The sequence below is a fragment of the Mastigoproctus giganteus genome, chromosome 6 (assembly GCF_048544385.1).
Source record: "Mastigoproctus giganteus isolate SK-2022 chromosome 6, ASM4854438v1, whole genome shotgun sequence".
Lineage (NCBI taxonomy): Eukaryota > Metazoa > Arthropoda > Arachnida > Uropygi > Thelyphonidae > Mastigoproctus > Mastigoproctus giganteus.
Window position 1 is genome coordinate 3816482 of NC_143580.1, and position 17750 is coordinate 3834231.

At 40.7% G+C, this 17750-nt stretch overlaps 1 protein-coding gene across 3 annotated transcripts in view; it reads left to right on the forward strand.

Moving 5' to 3' along the window:
• LOC150083828 (stomatin-like) overlaps positions 1-17750 on the forward strand; it is a 206827-nt gene that overhangs the window by 94664 nt on the left and 94413 nt on the right. Inside the window, exon 1 of one of the 3 annotated variants that reach the window (XM_090375798.1) lies at positions 11011-11169. The exons of the other annotated variants lie outside the window; for them this stretch is intronic. Within the exon in view, the coding sequence (XP_090231924.1) occupies positions 11082-11169 (88 nt within the window). The 5' untranslated portion in view covers positions 11011-11081. Of the gene's footprint in view, positions 1-11010; positions 11170-17750 lie in introns of those variants that run through there. 3 annotated transcript variants of the gene reach the window in all.

Consider the following 17750-nt stretch of genomic DNA (forward strand, 5'->3'; position numbering starts at 1 on the left):
TATCCTTGCCTATGATCAACTAATTCAGCTAGGGAACTAATTCACCTATAAAAATTACTTGAGTCATTTACGGAATTTGAACCAAACCTGGTACTTTTCCATCCAGCGTGGAGAGGTCGGTAATTATAACCATTTGCTTGTGCTACAGGACTGCAGTCATGATATCGACTGTCTGCAAATGTGGATGAATGATCTCTATGATACCGCTGTGGTTTTTAAGGTTAATGTTTCATGTCTTCTGATTCCACGCTATCGCAGAATACCATACTTTGCACCTTCCAGCAATTTGGACTCTGTCACTTCCATTAAATCCATTCGCCATTCTTTATCTGAGATGAAAAGGAAAAGGAAAAATTAGCGTTGCACGAAATGGCATGAAAGTCTTTACCTAATGCACAACCATTTATTGTTCTGTCTTTATGTTCAAAACCAATCAAGCAACACGTCTCCAAATAGGGAGACTTTCCAGTCACAGTGTGTACCCAAAATGTCACCATATCGAAATTCAACCTAATTCCTGAATTCATAAGTTTTGCAACTCTCTCTCTCTCTCTCTCTCTCTCTCTCTCTGTATGAACGGATTTCCTCGGAAGGAAATCCCGTGATGGGGAGCAACGCGGAAAAGAGATTTTCAAAATACGCCAGAGCCTCTGTCATAATATTTTTTCATTTTTTAAAAATTATTTATATTAGGAAAGAGAGCAAAAAGAGTTTCAGCTGAGCATTCGCAGCCATACATGCATTGTGCGCGTCACTTGAATGCGTGTGTATCTAATGGGGCGCACAAATCTTCATCGTAACAGCAACCTACTCCATCACCGCTGACTGCTTCATTTCCTCAGTTCTCGAGAGGAAGGTGAACTTTCGAAGACCGATTATTAATTGGACGTGCTCTCGGCTCATGGTGGCGCCAGTAGGAGACAAACACAAACCACAGCACGTGCTCTGCGTCTCGAACAACGCCGGGAGTGCCCTACAATACAATCGATACAACTGTATGCAACTGATTTCCCAGTTCTGTTTTTGAGCGCAACTCTGTTCGTTCAGTGGAAGCCGAGGTTCCCTTTTTTCAACCGAACTTGCGGGTTCAGAATCCTTGTTACCATAGCAACGGAGATGAAAGAGGATGGAAAGAAGATCGCTAAAAACAAACAGAAATATTTTCAAATACCGTCAGCACGTTAAGAATTATTAACAGAAGGAAGATATTAGCACCCCTCTACCATTGTTCAATATTTCAAATCTTATCTTTTAATTTCTTACAAATGGTATATCCACGAGGTAGTAGAGTATACAATTACTCATATCATCTCAGATATGAGTAATTATCATCTGCGATGTGAGTAATTACTAATTTTTTATATTTATCTCAGATATGAGTAATCATCACCGATATATTTTATGTCTCCATCCCCTATGAACTTCCTTTAATAAGATATTTATAATACTGTCACTCACTCATATATCTGAGATATATGAGTGAGTGACATACTTTGCCTCAATCCCCATATTGCATTACATTAGATGAACTCTAATCATTTACTGAATATTTATTGCTCTTCTCGAAATAGCTTTGGAAAACACGATCATTCAATAGTTAATCAATGTGACACCGCTTTGACAGCCTGTTTCAGGATTTGCTGGTCCCTCAGACAGCAGACGTTCTTTTAAATAAATGGCAGATTAATACTTTAACGATGGTTATTTCTTTAAAAGCAGGGCAACCGGTCGTTTGACTGGTCAGCGTCAACGATCCTCATGAAGAAGTGGTGCTTTTCAGTTTGTCCTAGCAGTTTTATTTTATTTTTATTATTAAAGTGCCACTCATAGGTGAGTTACTTGAGCGAGGGCCCGTGCTTTGCGCTTCGGAGGGTGACTGCTTTGTGTTCTTTTATTTTATTTTAAATATTAGAACATCTGGGTGGGTAGGTCTGCGTGGTAGCACAGTGATTATAATCACAGTCCTCCACACGCCGGGTGGAAAAGGCCCAGGTACACTCGGGCCACTCAAGAATGGACATACACCATTCTTCAGTGGCCCGAATGTGACAGGTACTTAGGTATCAGGATTGCTCCCTAACTGTAGTAGTAATTTGTCGTGGTGGTTTTGTAATAGTCTTTTTCAAAATAGTGTTGAAGACATACGATTTTGCCTTTATAATAAAATGATGTAGATGTTTTGCACAATTTTCTTGAGTCATTTACTTCGTTTATTAAATATCTTGATGAGTGAGTCATCTAGAAATATCTGCCGCTGTTCTCGATGAAATATTTTCCTCTGCCTTTGCTTTGTCATGCCCAATTACGAAAGCGCCATTGCAGTGCCTTCCACGACAGGGTGTGCAGCATAACTTCATGCGGGATCATGGTGTCCTCCTTTTTTCTCGGCAATGACAATTCTTAATTAACGAAACGGACGCACGATCTGCTCTCTTCGGGTCTGTTCGGGTGTCAGCAAACATACGTACGAACTCGCACGTGCCTAGTTACGTACAGGAAAGGAATCTCCTGGAAGATTTCCAATACATTGTTTCGGAGAATCCTTTTGTGAAATGAAGTAGAGGACCTCCCAGAGTTTCAGCCTGTTCCGCATTTGGAATTGCGTTTTTAAATAGTTGAACACGGAAAATTTATTGCTATTATTAATTTTTTTTTCACTCGAGGCAGTCTGACTTGGGGGGGGAGGGGTGTTCACATACTTTCCACATAGTAAACACATTAACATAGAGGTTACAAGGATTAATGTGTATTATTTTAAAATACATATTACCAATTGTCTCGAAAGTGATTTTTAAGTTGGTGTATAAGAGAGCCCTCCAGAGGATAAAAGACCTACCAGAGATTGAATTCCATGGCCAAAGAAAGTTTTTAAATTGGAGCAGAGGACAAAATTTGGGATGCATACAGGGAATAATAAGAATTACACATTTATGAATGAACTGGGTCACTAATTTGGGTTTTGTGGTGATTCCAAAGCGCTGAGTAGGCCTTCTTCCTGATATATACAAAATGTGGAGTAAAGGTGCATCATACCATTTAAAACCAAAGTACGTGAGTGTGAACTTTCAGCGCTTTGGTTCCGTTGTGTTATATGAACTGATGTTATTTTTATTTTTTTTCCATTTGTGAAAATCATTTGCCCTGATCTGTTTGCATTTGATTGCAGACCAATGATATAAAAATAGTGTTTAAGCTTCTGTATTTTCTTGTCTGACCGACAGCACTCTTCTAACATTCCTTATCCTCAGACATAACAAAAATTGTTTATCATCTACATAGAAGATAAAATTATAGCTGCTGACAGCCAGGAAGGGTTCAGCATTAGTGTCACAGTTTATACGATGTCAGGTCGGTTTGCCTAGTTCTTAGAAGCACAAACTTTAAAATGGTGCAGTTTCAGCTTTGGCCCAATGGAACCATTCATTTGTCGTGAAGCACTTCGACATCCCAGTTCGACATCCCAGTTCGTCCGAAAGGTATTTGATCGGATTCACGGCGGACTCTTGTCGGCTAGGCGAGTTGCTGGACTTTGTTTCCTCCACACAAGTTGTTTTTCACACTGCTATCACCCGTGCAGGAATATGAATGGGCTCCATTTCCATAGAAGTGCGAGTGCAGACGCGGAATTGAGCAAGATGTGAGCGTACAACTCGGAATCGATAGTTTTTTAGCACTAAAACCAATCTGAGTCCGAACCACGAGGACCCTTTACAAGATTGGAACTTCTTGTAGACGCAATTCGGACAATTCAGGGCTTATCAGCAGCAGTCCCATATATTAGGTACACCTACCTAGTAGCGTGTTGAGCCTTTAAAACAGCCTGAATTCGTCTAAGCATGGATCGAACAAGATGCTGAAAACGTTGTACAGGAATGGAGTACCATGCAGACATGAGTGTGTCAGGCAGTTCCTTAAATTCGACGACAGTGTAGGCCTACAACGAACAGCCCTTTCCAGCTCATCCCAAAGATGTTCAATAGGATTGAGATCCGCGGACTGAGCAGGTCACTGCAGCAAAGAAAAGTCATTGTTATGTTCCTGGAACCATTCCATATTGATTCGGGCTTTGTGCACCGGCGCATTATCCTGCTGGAAGTAACCATCTGACTGAGGATAAACTGTCAACATGAACGGATGCACTTAGTCAGCAACGATATTTAGGTACGATGTTGCATTCAGGCGTGAATCTATGGGTGCCAAGAAAACATTCTCCACACCATAACACTGCCCCCACCACCTTACACAGTAGCCGTCAGACATGACAGGTCCATGGATTCGTGTTGTTTTCGCCAAATTCTGAGCCTTCCATCAACATGATGCCTCAGGAACTTCGACTCGTCAGACCAAGCAACTGTTTTCCAATCCTCGATAGTCCAGTGCTAGTGTTGCTGTGCCCACAGGAGGCATGCTCTCTTGTTCTTCATTGATAACAAAGGTACGCGATGTGGCCGTCGGCTGTTGTAGCCGATTCACGACAAAGTGCGACTAGTGGTCCGTTGCGATATTTTGTTCTGCCCACCAAGGTTGTATTCTGACGTGATTTGCGACATTGCGGCCCGTCTGTTTGCTTGCACAATTCTAGCCATCCTGCTCTGACCTCTCTCAATCAACAAGCGATTTTCTTCCACAGGAGTGCCGTTGAGAGGATGTTTCTGTTCGTTGCGCCATTCTCGACACACCCTTGAAACTGTGGTGTGCGTGAAAAGTTCAGAACTGCCGTTTCAGAGATGCTTTGTCCAGCACGTCTTGCACCTACTACCACGCCACGTTCAAAGTCTGTTAGATCACTCCTTTTCCCCATTCTTGATACGGTTTGTACGATACTGATACTAACTAATGCTAGAAAGGTTGTTCTGCTGCATTTATATCCACAACTGTGGTCATGTGACTTGCAACGTTGTGGGACAAACCATTTGTGTGCACAGCAGGGGTGTACCTAATAACGTGGCAAGACAGTGTAGTATAGTTCAAAGTAGCTTTACAACTTCCATGACGTATAAACACTCTTTCAGAACAAAAAATCAATAAATACGAGAGGCATTTGAAAAGTTCATGGCCTACGTATGAAGGGTTTATTTGAGGAGTATGATAATATGTTACTTTTCAACATAGTCCATTTTGGAATCAATACACTTTTGCCATCGATGCTGCAATGCGTGACTCCAGCTGCGAAGAAAGTTTCCTCTTGGGCACCCAGTAAGCAATGCATCCGCTGCAGAAATGACGCCACTGTCAGTGTGAAAATGGATGCCAGCCAGGTATTTTTCAAATAGGAAATAGGTAAAAGTCCGACGGTGCTAGATCTGGTCAATATGGGAGATGGCCCAAGATTACAGAGTCGCATGCAGTGCAGCCATGGCAAGGACAGACTTGTGAGCAGGCGCGTTGTCCTGGTGGAAGAAAACTCCTTCGCTGAGTTTTCTCCTGCGTTTGTTTGATGTTTTCACATAAACCCTGAACAATAGAAGAACAATAGCTGAGCAAGAAATAAAGCATTTGAGTACTAAATCAGCGGGCTTTGAATGATTGAAAAATGTTTAGATGGCAGAAATAATAGCGTTCGCATTGCGTTTCAGCTTTGAGGTTGAACTGGATTTCATCGTCCAAAAGTAGGCTGATGTCTCTCAAGAACTGTATCTTGTCCAACTGTAGGTCTCCTCCATGTTGACAGTTCCCCTCCCGAAATGCCCATCTTAATAATGACACTAAAATTTCTGAAAGCTCAACGGTTAAGTGTACAGTAGTATGCGCGTTTCAGTTAATCGTGGATCGTGGTTCCAACGCTCGTGACCACAAAATACGGTCGTGTTCTTGTATTCTCTACCTTGTAAAACTTGTCTACCGATAGGTGGCCACCCTGGAGTATAAAAATAATTTTAAAAATTTCATTTAACTAAAAAAGCAATATACATTTCTGTTGTGAGGAAGTATTGGTTATTCGTACAGCAAGACTGAGGCAGTTGGTGGTGATTTTATATAACAAGATTCTTGATACCATGGCAACAAACTTATTCTATAATGCATCCATTAATGCGTTGTTTTACTTCTTTCGATATGATCAGAATCATTAATATATATATTAAAAGTGGTGTAGGAAACAATAATAAAGCACAGCACTTTCCTCCCCTAATCATTGTGAGATATCGGCTGCTGTTTTGACCACCAAGACTTACCACAGTTACCTAGCTCCCTGATAGAATACTCCTGATTTTCATGCTTTTATCTCAGAGACAAACGTTTCGAATTGGTTGGACCTTTCTGTCGATCGATTTCGTGCTGGGCAGGTGCCATCGCTTATGAATCTGACCTTGTATTTGATATTATTCGAGTGCTGCCATCGCTGGGTAAAAGTAATCACGCTACCATCTGTTGAATGTTAACTTGCCTGCCTTATTACGTTGCAGTTTTATTGCAAAACTTCGAACACACGAAGTAGCCTCCAATAGACAGGTTAGTAGAAAATATTGATTGGAATGCTACCAAACAGCATCACATGCACATGATAATTTGTATTATTATTATTATTTTTTTTTTTTCAGATTGAACCTTTGACTTTCAGAAAATTCTGTGCACTCCAAAATCTATGGTTTGCTCAATAACTAACACGAAAGTTTAGCTTAATCAAATGCAACATATTGATAACGGATAGAAATTGGAGCTGAAAAACAGCCACACCGATTTCGTTTTTTTTTTTTCTTTTTAACACGTTCGCAAATATATCCGTCAAAAGAAATATAGAACACAGTTTACTCCAGAAATCAGAAGATTTTTGGACAACTGTTCCAACCTGATTGATGGTGATGAAAATTGCAGTCTTTTTCTAAACACGGGAGGTGAACAGAATAATCAAAACCCTTGGGTACAAAAAGCACGGAAGACAACACATAAGATGGTGACAGCATGGGTGAAAAACTGGACGAAGTCATCATCATTGAAATGTAACTGCAGCGGACAATAAATACATTAACTGCTCTGTCCACGATGCGCCAGCACCTAGTGTGCACCAGTTCCTAACTTTGTCGTTCATTATGCCTATATAAATGTGTTCAAAGACTAATTTACATGTTCTGTGAGCTTAAAAATGCAATAACTCATGAGAAAACCCCTAATCCCTTCTCCTGAGATGACCTTATTGCAGTTCCAATTGAACTTTAAAAATTTCGCCAATATCACACGGAATTCGAACGGAGATCTCTCCAAACGAGTGAAAACCTGCGAACGAAGCATACCAAAGTACATTCATGGAATCATATTGCAATGTCTCCATACAACAATCAGGATTTCAGCAGCATGTACCTGGCATGGTCTGGGTAGCCCTTATCCCACTGTTATCTTAATGGAGCGAGCTACACGGCTATCCTGTGCATAATCACCTAACATCAATTCCATAGAACACTTTTGGGTGTTTCAGAAATCTCGGCCACCATCTGCTTTGTATTAACTGGCAACAGTCCTTGTCAGAGGCGTAACTACAGCATGGGCTAGAACAACCAAATTTATTATTAATTTTAAAAATATCAGTAATTACGAGGGGTGTTGAATAAAGAATGATCATAATTTTTTTTTCACAACATACCTTTATTAATCATCCATATTTTGATGGTCCTTTTCAAAGTAGTCCCTATTTGGTAAAATGAATCTAGCTCCAACGTTTCTGCCATTCTTCAAAAACATGATTGAACCCATATTTTGACGTGCGTTTCAGAATCGTCCCCGATGGCTTTACAAATTCTTCTGACTGGAAACGTTGTCCTCACAGCTCCTTCTTTTAACTTGGAAATAAAAATTCGCAGGGCGCAAGGAAAGGACTGTGGGGCGGATGAGGAACCCATTTGGCATTAATGCTTGCTAAGTACTCGATGACAGTATGAGCAATGTGAGATCACTCTCGTGATGCAGAATACACCCACTTGCGTGGATTCTGCTTATCCTCCTTATTCTTTCTACATATGTTTTTTTTTTTTTTTTTAATTTGATTGATCAGGATGCGAAACATCAAAACAGCTGTTATCTGTCTCTGTTGCTATCTCTATAACTTCCATCATGCATGATGGAAGTAAATAGCGACAACAACAGCTGTTTTAATCACACAACTGTTTGGGACTTACTGGAAAGGCCCTTTAATCACAAAGGGCTATTATTGGATGCTATGACTATCCATATGATAACGTGCGGACATTACTTGACATCCTGCAACACCTTATTCGTGTCAAGAGGTGTACGTGCTGTATTATGGAAATAAGTGGCCCCACGAGGTATTAGAGGGGTGTTGCTAATGCAAAGCCAACTCAGTATAATGTTTCAATTGTGAGATCGCGTGAGATCATACGTTGCCTCCATGCACTCTTAAAAACAGATGAGCAGTGCCTCTGGCACAAAGTAATCCATACTAGGTGAAACTTCGAATGTGTGGGCTACAGAACTTAGTAACCTTAGAGAAGATCTGCCTGAGGTTTATGTGAATATGAGCAGCGACAGTAAAACGAGAAGGTGAAATTTTTCGTATTAAAGACGCTTGATCCAGGAGGCATACTGAAACTGAGAGGGAGGAACTATAAAGCGAACTGGAGAAAGTTTAGCTTCAGCCAGCGAGTACTTAATCATTGGAATAAGTAACGAACGAGTTGCCATGGTATTTTAGTATGTCGAATAAGTAACACTTCACCAGTGGAGAAGACTACTGTTACTTGTTGTGAAGGTAACGTGCGGACAATATGAGATATAATTAAAACGATGCCAATTTAACTACTTTGGTAGATCGCTATGAATTAAACTGATGCTATTGCACCAACCTATACGTTAGTTATTCTACCACGTAGCATGAGGCTCTTTCCCCCTAAAATACTCTATAGTCTATACTACTGCACACCATCAGGCATCCCTCATATGGTGGAGTTATACTTCACAACTGAGTTGTCACTATTGTAACACCAGGGTACCTGCCAACCCACCGAAGAGAATCCAACAAGCTTCGAAAAGGTCAAAGGGGGGGGTGATACTACCCGTAGTTTCCGAGAATAAATAAAAATGAATAGGTAACAACTGTCATCCCTACTGGGGAAGCGTTGCCTATTTGAGGAGTCTATGAGTGGTGTGAGTTGAAGTCTCTCTCTCTCTCTCTCTCTCTCTCTCTCTCTCTCTCTCTCTCTCGGGTTTTTCATATAGAAAAACAGATAAACGACCAGAGAACACACGCAGTTTACAGACATATTATATAAGCGCATATGGTCTAAGTTGAAACCCTATGTTTCGACCTTTCCTCTACTCCAACAAAAAACAACTTACCCAAGCTATCTGAAAATTATTTAAATATAGGTTTGGTGTGATGAATTCTGACCATTACGACCGTTGTAAAACGAATTATAATTACAATTATCTTCTTTTATTACTTCTTTATTTTAGTATAGAAATATAAAGTGAATTTTTGGATCTGGGGCATCAGCTGCCTCCTAGCGGCCTCTTTAAACGAGCTTTTTATACATACAGGGTCATTATACAGTCCTTGCGCAGTTTTAAATTTTCATACCTTCCGTTCTATACGTGATAAAATCAATCTGTAAAAACCATTAGAAATGTAATTTAGTGAAGTTTGGTATGCACTAAGAGTGGTTCATTTATTTTACTGTAGTTTAGCAAAAATTTTATTATTATTATCATTTACAGAATTAGGCTTCACCGAATTAGGCTTCAATAGAAGAGAAAGTAAACTGTGTGCTGTGGTTGGACGAGTTAAAGTCTGTAATCCCAATACCAAAAAAAGATTTAGAATCATTACAACAAAGATGCACTACATATGAATTCTATAATTACTGGATGAATAAGTTTAAAGAAACAGGTTCCGTCAAAGATAAACCACAGTTTGGAAGGCCAAGGACGGGTTGTTAAAGTGAGAGTAATTTAGAAGTGCTGCAGAATTACTTTATGAACTAACACGTTGAGGACTTAAAGGTGATACAGTGTTCCAGCAAGATGGTGCAGCTTGTCACTTTGCTCTTTGTGTTAGGCAGTTTCTGGATGAAAATTTTTCTAACAGATGGATTGGAAGAAGTCGATCACGTCTATTGGACACCACGTTCACCAGATTTGAGCCCATTGGATTTTCTTCTATGGGGACATGTTAAGACTTATTTATTCCACAAAACCTCGCTCTTTAGACGATCTTCGGACCAGGATAACTAATGTGATTCAGGGTATTACTGAAAATCAACTGCAAATCGTATTTGTAGAACATAATCGTATCTCAGTTTATATACGTAATGAAGGTGGACATATTGAGAATTAACAATCCCAAGAATAAATGCAATTAAAACTGTAATAAATTCTTTCCCTTATATATATATTAAAGAAATACATCTATCTTCTTTACAGATATAAAAATGCAAGAGAGAGAGAGAGAGAATAGTTACTGTATTTTACGTAACTAAACTGATTAATTCACTAATTTCGAAATTTTTCCGAGAAAATTAAAGTTACCTTTCCGAGCGCTTTTCATTTTTATTATGATGACATTTAATATTGGAAATGACAATTTCACCAATTAGAAATGATAAATTTTAATAGAAATAAATTTTAAATAAACCTCAGAAATAATTAATACATTTAAAAAATAAAATAAACTCAGCCACCTAGCCTATCATTGTAAAGATTGAGGCGTTGGCACACACACACACATTTTCGGAGAAGAAAATGCATGTGGATTTAATTTATCCTCATAGTAAGATCTTTTCATTGAACATTAAGTACTTTTGTTGACCCACCTATTGATACCTCGCAGGTTTTATCTAATGTTTTCCGCAGTTTTTTTTTTTTTTTTTGCCTTCTGCTTCCGGAGAAATGAGAAATAATTGAACTCACTCACTGAAATATCTGCACCACCCCAGGATGCCTCTCAATGACATCACTGTAGGCAGATTGCACACTCCGAGTTCAAAGAGTCGCGCAGCCTGTGACGTCACTGACAGCTTTACAGGTTGATAACACGTGGTTATTTATGCTCGAGAGAGAGTCGGGGAGTTGCACGAAAGAGTTTGACGCGAGTGTGTGCGATTTGGTACTGCGGTTCTAGTGGATTAAAGTTCAGAATGGCGAAGAACGGTCAGTGGAGTCGAGTCGAAGAACAGATGGCCATACAGGATTCCGTGCCAAGGGCGACCGGATACAATGTGGGTGGTAAGTTGGTCCCGCTTGCAATTTCAATACGTTACAGGCCGCAGCAAACAACCACGATGAAGACTGAACCTCTGAGCAAGTAGATGGTGCGGGTTTAATGTTGTCGATTTTCATTTTGCGATTTTAGCAGTCAGACGCCGAGTGAAGTTGGCAGACGCAAAGGGCCGCTGTCTAACTTGGCATCCGCAACCAACAGCCAGTTTCTTTTAGTTGGGCGCTCACGGTTGTTTAACTGCGCGTGACTGTTTGTTTTACTTGGTCGAGCAGATGTTTCCTCGCTCTAATTTTTCACTGCGTGGACCCGGAGTCTGTTGCAGTGTCATGTGACCACGTGTTGCACAAAGTGTTGTTATCGCTGGAATTCCGCACCCTGGCAGTCATACAAGTTTCGTCTGAGCATTCTTGTTGTCTGCTCATGCGCTGACATAAACGGCTCCACACAGGAAATGTTTCCTGTTTACATTTTTTTTTAAATTATTATTATATAAGTAGGCAGCGAATATATTATATATAATAACCACGCAACAAGTTTCGAGAACTGACATGAATTGCTGAAGATTGGAATTTCGTAGTGTTATTGGAAGTTGCTACGATTTCCCTCATTCGTGTAGTGTGGTTGCTGCTGTACCTCGGGCCAGGTGGAAAGCGATTCTTCTTGAAAACGTGGAGTAGAGATTTCAACTCTTGAATATAATCAAAATGACGACTCGTGATAGGAGAAGAACTGACTGACGATGACTCAACTTATCTGTAAAGATTTCAGTGCCTGATTGTCAGACGTGCTGTTGCATTCATATGACAAGGGACGTGATCTGCACACCCTCTCGTAAATTGAAGTCGTGTGGCAATTGTGGAATGCTTATGGTTTACGAGGAAATACTGAAATAATGACCTTGGAACGATCTGAGAAATGTTTACAAAGCTTCGGTTGCTATCAAGCCATGGCAGGCACGAGTGTTTTAACAACCTGGCAATCAGTGGCGGATCACGTGATACAGTAAGTGGCAGTTTGCCAGAAGAAAATCGCTAACAAAATGGCTCTCGGAAAACTCGAACGCTAAATTTACATATAACCTAAATTTGAGGCACGTCTGATCGCTGATCCCAACGTTTTGCTGTCTTCTGGCTAACTTAACAGCACTCACACACACCTTTTAACAAGCATGACCTCTAGGGAATGTGGAATAAGAAGTGGAGATGGGGAATAGTGCTTTCTGTAGGAAACAACATAGTTGTTAAGACACAGCCTGCGCAGAATACAGCCTATTTACCTACCTAAAATGTTTTTATAATTTCTACAACAAGCTGGCATGTCTACAAAGAGACATGTCAAACTGGTGGAATATGGCCCTCGGACGTTTGTAGGTGGTCCTCAAGTGTTTTCAACCTGTAAAAGTTGACAATTGTTGTTAACAGTGTTAAACGTACAGGATACGGAATTAATGGTAAATGGTGTGTATAATGGTATAGGTAACAGTAGTGCCAGATATAGTATCTCCCCACTCTATAAAGCAATACTCATGACAGTAAAACTCTGTGTTGCTCAATTGATGTAGCAGCACTTTAAACCCCCTCCAGCACCAGATACCGCTACCATCGATGAAGCCACTGGGTAGATAGCTGGTAAACTTAAACCCCTCTGCTACTCCTCTATGCTGCGGGGATTTTAACGAAGATAGAATCAACTATTCGAAAACAAGAGCTATCCTCAAATTTTGCTCTTATTAATGATGTTTCAAACATCGACAATGAAGAAACAAAGAAGCTGCTTTATCTAGACACGAACACAGAACGTTTCTTCAAATCTTGATCAGGTTAGCTGAACGAGCCACATTGCCAGATTCCAAACTAACGCCACTCCTAGAATATCATTCCTCTAATACTGAGTTTGCTCTTATTAATATCTCTGTTGTCTAGTTGCTGTCTGGTGATCTATCACTAGACAAAAATTCTGTGAACTCCCACTGTTCATCCAGCACTGTGGGACAAAATAGCTATAGGTATGTTGAGGGTCTAACGGCTCCTGGGATTTCTCCCATCTCCGTATATTATTATTATTATTATTATTATTATTATTATTATCAATTTATTTCCGAAGAAATGTCCTTTTACAGCTATGCAGCTAGAGGACATGAGTTATATACAGAGAAAAAACATAAAATACAGACATATGCATTGCATACAGAGCCAGATACAATCGGCCTTAAACAGCCACTGGTGAAGATACAAAAACATAAAGTTATAACAAATACAAAAACATAAAGTTATAACAAATACAAAAACATAAAGTTACAACAAGTACAAAAACATAAAGTTACAACAAGTACAAAAACATAAAGTTACAACAAGTACAAAAACATAAAGTTACAACAAGTACAAAAACATAAAGTTACAAATAAAAGTGCATCCGGATACATCGAAGCGTGGATATTGCGGTATCACAGAGAGTCCACCTAGACCATGACTAAGGCATACATGTCTGCAAGAATGGAAGATCTGTAGGTTCTGTCCTTGCAAAGTTTCTCAGCGTCTATGGCTAATCTATTAAATATTTGGAAGGAGTTATGTGGAAACATGTTGTCCAGGGAGGACATGCTACGCAGCTTCGATCTGTATGGGGAGGTGTTGGACTGGCATCTTCTCCTGTCGGACGGTCTGGCGATGATATCCCAAATATCGGGTGACCTCAGTTTTCCGGATAGAAGCTGAGAGAGGGTCAGAAGGTTCCTAGAGATGATGTGATACTTCCAAGGAAGCGTATTAAGATTGGTGACCAGAACAGATTTTGAGATTGTAGGTGTTAGCCGGGCAACCCTATTTAGCCATTTCAAGATCCAGAATTCCAGGGAGAGGAACCTGGCTTGGTATGATGAGGGTGCTGAGGACCATATAGTCGAGGCATATAATGGAATTGGGAAAATACAACGAAGAATGTATTTGATGATAAGGTCCGGGTTATGGAAGTTGGAGATCTCTTGTTTTACTGCCCATAAAGCCGAATATGTTTTCGTTCGAGTGGCATTAAAGTGAGGCAAGAAGGTGAGGTCTTTGTCCCAGATGATACCCAAATCTTTATGTTGGGTGACTTTTTTAACTGGAGAATTCGCAATAATGATGTCCACATCGTTGTTATTTTTCTTCTTGGTGATAGAGAGTTGTGCAGTTTTCTCTTTATTAATGGAGAGCCCAATCGCATGAAGGTAGTTTTCCAGTTCATGTAGCTGTCGGTTGGAGCTCACAGTAATTGACTGGAGAGACTGGGGGCATTTTGTGATGACGAAGAACTTAATATCATCTGCGTAGGTGGTAAAATTAGTACGGTTTGATAGGAAGGGTTCTAAAGATGCGGCGAAGAGGGTGGCAGAGAGAACGCCCCCTTGGGGGAGCCCTCTGGAGCAGAGAATGTGGTGATTATGGTTTTGATTTCTGATCCATAGGATCCTGGACTGGAGGAGTTTCCTAAGGAGAACTAAGATGTTGCCAGAGATTTTGAAATAGTTGCACAGTATGGTACATAATGCATGGGTGGACAGATTGTCAAAGGCCGCCTTAATGTCGAGAAACACAATATTTTGAAATAGTTGCACAGTATGGTACATAATGCATGGGTGGACAGATTGTCAAAGGCCGCCTTAATGTCGAGAAACACAATATCCAGTTGCTCTTTGTTGCTTAAGGTACTTTCAATTCTGAACAGTGTGTCCAAGAAGTTGGTGATCGTGGAACGTCCAGGTAGTACACTATGGAGGTATGGAGGTTTGTGGCCGAACATGTGATGGATGAGAGCAGGAAGTATGACTTTTTCCAAGATTTTGAGAAAAGTGCATCCTACAGAAATTGGTCTGTAGTCATTAGGCAATTTTGGGTTAGACTTTTTTGGAACTGGAGAAACATAATATGTGTTCCAGATAGCAGGGTAAACTCCTGTTACGAGGACGGAATTGAATGCATCAAGCAAGAGATCAATGATATATACACTGCACAGTTTAACCATGAAAATAGGGAATCCATCCGGGCCAGTGGTAGACTTGTTGGGAAGACTGTTGATGACCTCAGTAAGGCGTTCCTTTGTGATGGCTATTTTATCCAGTGATGTCTGGTTAGCTGGTGGATTAACCCGAATAAAGGGGTTTGGGGCAGATAGGGGCTTAGTTGCGAGCGAGTTAGCCCATGCAAGGAAGGTGTCAGTGGACATGGGGGACTGTTGATTCTTGTTGGTGAAGATTCTTTTCCCAAGTTTCATTCTGTGTGCAATCCAGTCATTCTGCGCCTTTCTCCGAATGCGTAGGAAGCGTGCCCGATGTTTTTTATAGAGTTGGTAGTCGGCTAGATCCCGTGTTTTTTGCCATTTCCTGTATAGTTTCTGTTTCATGATGAAGGCGAGTTTTGCGTCGCTGGTAAACCAGTTCTTGGTCCTGGGAGACAGGCGTACAGATTTGGAGGCCCCTTCACAGGCGATGTCTTTTAACAAGTTTGCTAAATTGGTAAGCGTTTGATATGTTCTATGTATCGAGTGAGTACACTGTCAAAGCCAGAGATTTTAAAAGTGTATGGATCATGTGATATGTAGTGTGTTGTGCCGATTGTTCATCCGGTCTGTAAGCCGTAGGGCCCCTGGTGGGACCCGACGTTACCATTCCCAGCCACGGGGAGGTTGACCGGGTGTACCATTAAGACAAATCTACTCTGGCAGGTTCTGACACCTGCTTTCCTGAGATTTCAGTGGCAAGGACCTAAGAAGTAAAAGATGAATGCGGTCTATTCTGCCGATAACTTTAGAAATTTCTCTAGATGGGATTATGTGCTGGAAATATCAAGCTTTGAGGCCTAAGAAGGGGTCGGGCAAGAATTTCGGTGTTAATTAAATTTGGAGGGTAGGGCAGACGCGATGTAAAGTGAAAGAAGGGTAGGGAGACTGAAGGCTGGGGGAGGAAAATGAAGTAAGGGCCGATAGAGTAGATGATCCTCAAGCAGTGGAGCTTGCGCTCTCTACTCAGCACTAGCGAGGTACCTTTTAACCCCTTCCCCCGGAGGGGGGGAAGAGGAACTTGTTCCCCTAGGGGAAGGGATCCAGCCAGGACCTGGAATCTGACAGTACAAGCTCTGGTAGTAGTAAGTAATATGGAGCGTTGAATAGATTCAAGCTTTCTTTTGTTCACTGCCGTATTTGCCTTAGTGTACCACACCCCCCACAGCATATGTCACGGCTGGGATGAAGATTGATTTATATAAGAGGGTGAGGGACCTCTTTTTTTAGACTGGGGTCTAAAAAAAAGAGGTCCCTCGCGTTATTCTGGCTATAAGTGCCGTTGTTTTCTAATTTTTGTTCTAGGGTGCTTCAGGTGTGGGGTGCAGCATAGGTTTTTATCTAGTACAATCCCCAAGTACTTCAGTTGTGTCTGCAATTTGATAGCCGCTCCATTGACTTTGATTTGCGGAGGCTGTCGAGTATCAAGGGTCCCTTTTAGTAGGATTGAACTTTTCTTGGCTGTTGAGATAGTTAGATGGTGCAGTTTGGTCCATTCCCGGAGTACACCAAACTGCACCTAACAAAACATGGTATCTCATTTATCATTCAGTACCTCAGTCCCTAGCATCATGGTTTGTAAAATGGAGAGTAGTTGTAAAATGTTGTAAAATTAGTTGTAAAATGGAGAGTAGATACACTACTCTCCATTTTACAACTCAGTCCTCTCCACGCGAGTATTCCTTGCCCCTTCCCCACCATATGGAACGAATACTCGGCGGTCCCACTGTCAGAAGTAACAGAGCCAATATTCTCGAAATGTTTCGGACCAATTTCAACTGCTTCCACCCTTCTCAAACTCTTATAAAAGAGTCTCCTTGCAATATTAAGCCAACTCATGCCCCAGAAACCAACGAAGTTCCACTTCCCAAAGAGATCAACACGACAAATTTTTAGGAGTATAACATTTGTGTATGCTGATATTAAAGATATTTATGATCGTCTAGATACCACAGCCCTTCTCAACCTACTGCACTCCTTCAGGAGAAATGGCGACCTTCTCGCATTCTCCTTTCATTATTGAAGAACAGTGAAAGTTATTGATTTTGCCCACATTACAATCGAGAATTCAAACTACACCCCGAGCTCTGTTTTTTTTTTTTTTTTTAAAGAGCTCTGTATTCATCACAATGTACCAAGGCGGAGTTGAACTGACGTTCAGGTGCCATCCTACATAACATGCCATACATGTCTACATGTTCCACTATACCTTGCAAATCAATGTAGGAGTATAAGGGTTGTTGTTGTTGTTTAGGGGTTTTTATGGCATATAACAAGGGAGAGTCCTTTCTGCGCTCATGTTCTTAAATCTTAAAACAAATAAATCTTCAATAATGACACAAACCGATTTATACACTCAAGCAACGATCAACCTTGATTCGATAACGTCACACAAAACATACAGTAGCTCACACAAAACTGTAAGTGATTCAACTCTTTACGCTGAAGAGCAAAACGGCACTTAACACATATCAGCGATTAGCATTAGCATTAGTAGAGGCATTTGATGCAAGAAAGCAAGCTTATTCAGCATCAGCCAAAAAAAAAAAAAAAA